We start from the raw sequence: 8,462 nt of genomic DNA on the forward strand, positions 1-8,462 counted from the left end.
TCTGAGAAAGAGACTTGAGTAGCAGAGGACTGAATAGTTGTTGGTAGTCATCAACTCACAGGATAGCTGAGATTCACACAGTGCTGACTGACCGAGTTGGGCATGAAGCAAGGTAACTTGTCAGTGCGGCTGAGAAATGGTTCTCTGAATATGAGGATCATTGTGTGGTATGAGAAAGTTTTAGAACCAATACATGATCAGAGATATAGTCTAACACAAAATCTTTGTATTAGAAATATGCTTTATTGAACACAACAAAAGAAAGCAAAGCGCAGAGAAAAATATTGCAGGGATATAACTTTGTACATGAGAGTGTTGTGTCAATACATGTAGGGACACTGATGGGAAGATAACTTATTTGTCCTAAGGGCAACTCCTGTGTGGAGTTATAATGAGCAGGGAAGTCAGACATCAAAGGCAAGATTCCCCATTCTGTAGATGATGTAGATCAAGTTTCAATTTTCATGGGGCATACATCATTTTCTTACCAGAATTATGGCAGACTAATATATCTGATAATAATATGGGAACATCAAAAAGATGTCTACATGTCTGCATGACATTGATTGTTGACCTTCTTAGAGTGAGTAATGAAAGCTCAGATCTAACAGGAATTCATAGAGGAAATGAGGACTAGGCAATTTCAGCTTAACCCAGGGGCCAAGAGAAATCTGAGACAGGAGAGAAGAAGCAACCTGAAGAGAGGACGATGCAGCTGCAAAGGGGGCCTTGAGACAATGTGGGACCAAGAGCCAATGGGAGGACTTCAGTGCTTGTAGCTCTTCCTGGTGGTGGATGAGGTGGTGCTGTATTTGATGGTGGAACTGCTGCCCCCAGCAGAGCCGAGGCCACCTCCAAAGCCTCTGCCACTGCCAGAACTGAAGCCACCTCCAAGGCTGTGACCACTGCCATAGGAGTAGCCGCTGCCTCCGCCCAGGCCAAAGCCACTGCCGACACCACCAGCACTGCCATAACCACTGGAGACAGTGGACTGCACCACAGCTGTGGAAGGGAGAGAAACAAGGACACACAGACATGGTGAGCTCATTATGTCAGCCTGAGTCAAGTCAGAAGAACACAAGGGTAAGGGAAGGAGGCAAGCAAAGATACTTACAGATGTTGACTGGTCCAACACCTTCCCCACTTAGCCTAGAAAGGAAGAAACACAGAGACCATGAGACCTCAGAGAACCACTACTGGACCAGTGTGGGAAGCCTCCATGTGAGGACCATCCATGCAGAAACTGCCTCTTCCATGGTTCTCTGAGAGTAATAATTATGGCCATCACTAGGGTGCTTTAAGTTTGTGCTCACTGGCTGCACATCATGGAGAAGCACCCAGATGATAGAGGAGGTTGTGAGTTGCCCACCTGCACTCCTCGCCTTCCAGCAGCTTCCTGTAGGTAGCAATCTCCACATCCAGGGCCAGCTTGACATTCATCAGCTCCTGGTACTCCTTCAGGAGCCGGGCCATGTCCTGCTTGGCTTTCTGCAGGGCGTCTTCCAGCTCAACCAGCTTACTCTTGGCATCCTTGAGGGCCAGCTCTCCACGCTGCTCAGCATCAGCAATGGCGGCCTGCAGGTTGGCGCACTAGAGGGGGAGATAAGCAGAATGAACTTGCAATCTAGTCCTCCTGAGACTAGCTGTGGTTTCTATTTCCCAGTGAGGAAGAGAGCCAGAGCCCCGTTAGCATGGAAATGCAGCTCAGACCCTTTCTATCCAGTCTCTGTCCATTCTGCAAACCTAATCTAATTTATGAGTCATCTGAAAAAAACTGTGTCCCTTTGTACTAACCACCCTGCATGAGGCTGTGGGGGCTGACTGGTAGAAGGTACTACAGCAGATATAGACCAGGGGACAAGGGAAGAAATGTACCCACTAACTTGTTTTAAATTTTGACAGCTTTTGATAATCTCATGTAGCAGCCACAGTAACTTGTACAAAATCACAAACATTCTCATGGAGGTGATGGATTTCTTATACCTCACAATTTTAGGTGACACTGGTCTTTGTTCAATATCCTTGCTTGACTGTCATTTTTTTGACCTTGAACCTTGGGCAGATTTGCACCAATCTTCCACACTTCCTGGCCTGCCTTTTCTTTCCCAGTTTCGTTCATTCCTAAATCAACTGTTCCCATGTCATCTCTGTTCAATGCTTCTAGACTATATTTTACAGCTCTGACAGGGCAAATTGGTTTTGTCCACCTGTTTTTATCATGCTCTTGGGTTGGGATCTATCCACCTACCTGTGGGAACTCACTCAGGGTAGACACTGCATGGTGTCCTCTCCCTATTGTCTCCCAAATTCCCAGGAATAAAAAATGATGGTTGGTGACCACGTGGTGGTCTAGCAAGGAAAGGATGCTTTTATTTTCCTTAGTCCCCACCATACCTGTTTCTTGACATGGTCAATCTCAGATCTCAGCCTCTGGATCATGCGGTTGATCTCAGCAATCTCCTGCTTGGTGTTGCGCAGGTCATCTCCGTGTCTGCCAGCTGTGACCTGAAGCTCCTCATACTGTAGCAAAGAGGGAGAGAAGCTGATGTATATGGCCTTTCACATGTTAACACTGACTGTCACGCTGTGTCAGGCTTTTAATAAATTAAACCCAATGGCTTTTCAAAAAAGATTTTAGGAAATGCTGATGTTACTAGGTCATTGGATCCTCTACACTAATCTCAGACCTACCTTATCATGAAACCACTGCCTTTCTAGCTCTCTTCAGAACCAGCAATGTCCTGCACTGGTTTGCAGAGAGGCAGCATCAGTGTGAAGCTAAAGCGATGATCACTAGGTTCTTATCTACATTAGCTTTCCTCTTGCTTGGGTTTCTTTGACTTACAGAATTGCACATAAATTCTGTCGTTATCTACTCTATCATTGCAGGCTACACATTCTGTGAGAGGACACCAGCTTCCTTAGAAGTACATTTTCCCTGTGAAGTATGGTAGTCTTGCTAGTGTTTAGGGAATGAACACAAGAATTTCTCATCAGTTGCCCACTCACTGCTCACCTTGGTCTGGTACCAGGACTCAGCCTCAGTCCGGCTCCTCTGAGCAATCTCCTCATATTGGGCCTTGACTTCAGCAATGATGCTGTCCAGGTCCAGGTCACGGTTGTTGTCCATGGAAAGGACCACAGAAGTGTCTGAGATGTGCGTCTGCATCTGAGCCAGTTCCTGCAGAACATAAGATGGTCAGATCATTTTCTCCTGTAAAGTTTACAGGCTTCCCAACCCCATGATCTTCCACCCTTTTGCAGAGCCCCATTAGAGTAATTCAAATGAAGAGCGAGATGCTTACGGCTTCATAGAAGGCTCTGGTGAAGTTGATCTCATCCATGAGAGCATCTACCTTGGCTTGTAGTTCAACCTTATTCATGTAGGCAGCATCCACATCCTGGGGAATAAGCCAACACCATGGGGTTAGCTGAGCCCTCCTTCTCCATCTGTCCACCTTTTAGCCTCCCCACTTTTGTCCTCTCAGATGTGGGGAGGACGCCAGAGTTTTCTTCCTTTGCAAAGAAACATGAACTCTTGGTTGTAATCAGCTCACCTTCTTCAGAGTCACAAATTCATTCTCCGCAGCAGTGCGCTTGTTGATTTCATCTTCATATCTAGAATGAGAAAGGCATACATCAGTGGTGATAATGATACAGAAAAGGCAGCCTGGGGTCAGAACTTTCCATAATGGATATATCCAAGGTCAGCTTTCTTGACAGTAAGCCTCAAAGATGATTTTTGTGGTCCCTAAATGTTTCCTTTTTTACTCTCCCTATGCACCTATCCGGCCTTTTGCTTCATTTCTCTCAGGTTTGTTTTTAAGCAACATTTGTGATTTTCATCTTTGTGGACATGGTTTGCTACAAAATCATGACCACATCTCAACCTGGTTTGAAGTGTGCAGTTCTGGAAATTACCCCATATCTCTCCTTAACTCACTTGTTCTTGAAGTCCTCCACCATGTCCTGCATGCCTCTGAGCTCTGAGTCCAGGCGGCCTCTCTCCCCAAGGATACTGTCCAGCTGTCTCCTGAGGTTGTTGATGTACTGCTCAAACAAAGGCTCCAGGTTCTGCCTCATGGTCTTGGTGCCCTGCTCCTGCAGCAGGGTCCACTTGGTGTCCAAAACCTTGTTCTGCTGCTCCAGGAAGCGCACCTGGAGGAACACAGTGGTATTTGCCAGACAAAGGAAGGAAGAAAGTAGTATGAGTTGTCAGGTTCCCAAGCAGGCCTGTGTGGTAACAGCATTGGACTATTAGACATTGTATAGAGGCTCAAGCTGACAGTTCTGCTCCCTCAAACTGTTCACACCCCACTGATCTCCTCCATGAAGTTCCCCCATGGACACAGAGGTGCTCTCACCCTCTAAGTAATGGAGCCTACCAGAGACTTTCAACATTTCTCTTGTCAAGTGCAATCACACTAGTTTAAAGCAGTATTTCCCTGATATAAAGCACAACGTTTTTATTTAGTTATGACATAGCTAAATGTTTAGAATCCAATAATTAAAATTTAAATCTAATTAATAAATGGATTCCATTCTAACTGCCCATTCAGTGTATGAGTGTCCTATAAAACATCCTCGTTGAATTGTCCTTCTCTGTTTCTAAAATCAATTAGTGTTTCTATGAGACATCTAAATGTTTCTGTCTTTTTTTCTAATCCAGGTAGAATATCCTTTTCTTTTCTTTTTCCCCCACTACACAAGCTCTAAAGCAGTTTTCACTGGAATTTTATTTCTAATGTCTTAGATTTTCTTCACAAGGTAAAGTTAATTCATTCCATTTTCTCACTGATTTTTCTTTGCTTCAGGGTTCTCAAAAGTTGAGAATTCTTTCTAGACTGGAATGAGGGACATTTAGATATTCAACAGTTCTAAATGATTTCCACCAGCTTCTGCCTATCAGATCCCAATGGGAAGCCAGGCTGAGTCCCTTTTCCCCTCCACCCTATTCTCCCCCCGAGAGAACATGTGTTGGTCCTCTACTTTGGGGACTCTGAATCCCCACTGGAGGACAGGTCCTCCTGGCTCACCTTGTCAATGAAGGAGGCGAACTTGTTGTTGAGGGTCTTGATCTGCTCCCGCTCCTCAGTCCTCACCCGCTGGATGGTGGGGTCGATTTGCAGGTTCAGAGGAGTGAGGAGATTCTGGTTGATCGTGACCTCTTGGATGCCTCCAGGGGGGCACACAGGGAAGCCAGCTCCCCCATAGCCACCACCAAAGCCAGCTCCACCACCGAGCCCAAAGCCACCACCAGATCCACCGCCAAAACCAAATCCACTCCCGGCTCCACCTCCAAAGCCAAAGCCACCTCCAACTCTGCCACCATATCCTCCACTGATGGCACAGCTGCCACCTCCGATGGAAATCCTCTTGGAGCCCCCCAGGCCATAGAGGCTCCTGCTGCCAAAGCCAGCTCCTCCACACACTCCACCGAGGCCTCCACTGCCCCTGGAGCGGCACACAGAGACACTGCTGAAGCCAGAGCGGCTGACCCCAGGGACTCTGGCTGAGCTGGCACTGAAGCCACGGTGGCTGCTGCTTTGGGTCCTGATGGTGGATTTGCTCGACATGGTTCCTGAAGATGAGAAGGCTGAAGAAGGCGTGAGATGCTGGAGGGTAGAGCTGAGAGCAGCAGGTGTGTGATGAGTTTGCAGGCAGCAGTTTATATATAGTGGAAATGGGCTGGGCTCAGTCCTGGAAGGTGAGCTTGCAGATTGGGGAGGGTTGGGCTTTACAAGCAGTGAGATCACAGCTGGATTATTAGAAAAGTTATGAAATATGAAGATTGCATTTTGGCTTCCTATAGTCAGGGGAAATTTTCTTGCCTTCTAGCTTTGACTTGATCTGAGTACAATAAGACTATTCTCAATTCACTGAGCTAGGCGTTAGTCACTGAATCAAACAAAGGCTCTGCATTTTATGCTTGTGTATCAGAGTGCTCTCCTCTGCAAACTGCTATTTCACTCAGCAGAGATACTGCAGCTCAATACAGGCTGTTGAATATGCCTAATAGAAAGAGTCCTGTTCCTTTTTGTTGATTACAAAGTTAAAAATGCCTTTCCTTCGATGTAAAATTCCACACAGGTAGATAAGTAGAATAACACCAGGATGGGCCCTTGTGTACTTATGACCCAGCTTTATAAGATGGATCATCTCATGGCCAGGCTTATTTCTTCTATACTCCCACATCCTCTTTTCCAAATTGTGTTGGACTTACTTTTTCTCCCACCTTTTGATTCTCTTTTAATACTTTAAGATTGTTTTTTTCGTAACTGCTGGCTTTTCTTCGCTTCACCTGTTTGTCTCTTATTGTGCATTCAGCAATGTCTTTTTCTCTTTGTGCTACTTTCAGTTTGGCCTTCATTTCTATTGTGGCTTTTTTTTAAAAAAAAAACACCACTTTTTAAAATTCATTTCATAGAGGAAGGGAAAGGGGGGGGGGAGAGAGAGAAACATCAATGATGAGAATCATTGATCAGCTGCCTCCTGCACACCCACACTGGGGATCAAGCCCACAACCCAGGCATGTACCCTGACTGGGAATTTAACCATGACCTCCTGGTTCATAGGTTGATGGTCAACCACTGACCCATGCCAGCTGGGTGACTGTAGTTTTGTTTTGTTTTGTTTTTCCTCTGCTTCTTTTTTGAGCTCCACAAGCGAATGTTTTAATATTTTATTGTCTCACTAGAGTCCCAGTGCACGAATTCGTGCACCTTGAAAGGAACTTTGGGCCGTGAGGCTGTGGTGGGCACAGGGGCAGGTCTCGGCCCATCCTCCATGACCCTGCCCGGCTCCTCCTACTGCAGACCCTGGTCCCCTGTCTGCTGCCGCCCCACTCTCATTCACTGACGGTGCCATTCCCACTCGTACCCGTTGACAGTGCAGAGTGATTGGGGCTGGTGCCAGCAGCAGGTGCAAGTGGGGCCAGCACCATCAGTAGGTGCAAGCAGTGGCTGCTGCCCAGATTGCCCCTCAGGAGCAGGGGGAGGTGGAGAAACCCTCAGGAATGATAAGGGCCGGCAACTGCTGCTCTCACCTGCTGACGGTGCAGAGTGATCGGGACTGGTGCCGGGTGCCAGCAGCAGGTGTGAGCGGCAGCTCTGGCGCCGGCTGCAGGTGCAAGTGTGGCTGGCGCTGGCTGTGGGTGTGAGTAGTGGCTCCAGCACCAGAAGCTGGTGTGAGAGGAGGCTGCAGGCCCTGATCATCCCTCAGGAGCAGGGGGAGGTGGAGAAGCCCTGAAGGGTGATTGGGCCCAGCAGCAACCCCTCCCATCTGTTGACAGCACGGAGCAATTGGGGCTGGGACCTGGCGCTGCAGCCAAGTCAAGTGGCGGCTCCAGCACCAGCAGCAGGTGCAAGTGCCAGGCGGGACCACAGCATGCGGGAGCAAAGAATTTTCAGTAACCACCAGAGGCTCACCCCAATGAGAGCAACCAGCACCCTGCCTTGGTCTGGTGCCCCCGCTCACCTGCTCCACCATCCCACCACGGCCAATGCCCGCCATGTTCTGCACTCTTCCGCTTGCTGCAAACGCCCGCTTTGTTCTGCGCATGCCCCCTGGTGGTCAGCACATGTCATAGCGACTGGTTGCTCGGTTGTTCGGTGGTTTGGTCTATTTGCATATTAGGGTTTTTTATATATAGATTATGTTGCCCCTTTGTTCTCTGATTTTATCATGATGTGTATTTCATTGAATTTCAAAGTCAACATAATGTTATTTTATTGTGACTTTTCTGTTGAGTGTTTTTTGTTTTTTCTATTCCCTGAGTTTTTAAAAAAGTAAAGTATCTTCTTGTGCTTTTGGAATGGTTCCTTTCTGACTAGTGCTCATCTCTGAATGAGGTAAGCTACTTCTGGACCTGCATTTGCAGAAAGGCTTCTGGGAGGAGGGGCCAAGGCCATATCCAGGCTGGCAGGAATTCCCATTATGACACAGGGCTGGGGTAAATATTTATTTTAATATTTAATTCAGAAAACCAACCAAGATCGCTACAGAGTGGCTCACAATTCACAGTCTTTCTTTGCTTCACCAACACAATGCTGCCAGTAGGCCTGGACTATTCCTTGTTCAATGCTGCCTTCAGAGTTTCTTGAGACTTATGATATACTAGAGGCCCGGTGCATAAAAATTTGTGCACTCGGGGGCAAGGGGGGGTCCCTCAGCCTGGCCTGTGCCCTCTTCCAGTTTGGGACTCCTCAGGAGATAATGACCTGCTGACTTAGGCCTGCTCCCGGGTGGCAGAGGGCAGGCCCAATCCCTAGTTGCAGCCCCTGGTCGGGCTCAGAGCAGGGCCGATTGGGGAGTTGGGGCGCCGCCCGTCATGCACAGAGCAGGGCAGATTGGGAGGTTGTGATGCCACCCTCAGTCACGCTCAGGGTAGGGCCAATTGGGGGGTTGGGGCACCGTCCCCTGTCACACTCAAGGCAGGGTTGATGGGGAGGTTGCGGCGCCAC

General features: G+C 47.9%; 1 protein-coding gene across 1 annotated transcript; it reads right to left on the minus strand.

Annotated features, from left to right (window-relative positions):
* Positions 1 to 223: 223 nt before the first annotated feature.
* LOC132227639 (keratin, type II cytoskeletal 6A) lies at positions 224 to 5,612 on the minus strand. Its single transcript, XM_059682977.1, has 9 exons — positions 5,037 to 5,612; positions 3,944 to 4,158; positions 3,558 to 3,618; positions 3,306 to 3,401; positions 3,017 to 3,181; positions 2,395 to 2,520; positions 1,370 to 1,590; positions 1,115 to 1,149; positions 224 to 1,002 (listed from the first exon to the last, which is right to left on the minus strand). Exons 1-9 carry the CDS (start codon positions 5,574 to 5,576, stop codon positions 767 to 769), a joined length of 1,695 nt encoding a protein of 564 aa, XP_059538960.1. The 5' UTR covers positions 5,577 to 5,612; the 3' UTR covers positions 224 to 766.
* Between the last annotated feature and the right edge of the window lie 2,850 nt (positions 5,613 to 8,462).

This window comes from Myotis daubentonii, chromosome 2 (genome assembly GCF_963259705.1).
Source record: "Myotis daubentonii chromosome 2, mMyoDau2.1, whole genome shotgun sequence".
Taxonomy (NCBI): domain Eukaryota; kingdom Metazoa; phylum Chordata; class Mammalia; order Chiroptera; family Vespertilionidae; genus Myotis; species Myotis daubentonii.

Excerpts from the sequence above, each read along its gene's own strand:
- LOC132227639 (XM_059682977.1), bottom strand. The coding sequence starts at position 5,576 with ATGTCGAGCAAATCCACCATCAGGACCCAAAGCAGCAGCCACCGTGGC. Across the intron at positions 3,182-3,305 it reads CCAGAGCCTTCTATGAAGCC|GAACTGGCTCAGATGCAGAC; the intron begins GTAAGCATCTCG and ends TATGTTCTGCAG. Across the intron at positions 1,591-2,394 it reads TTGACCATGTCAAGAAACAG|TGCGCCAACCTGCAGGCCGC; the intron begins GTATGGTGGGGA and ends CTCCCCCTCTAG.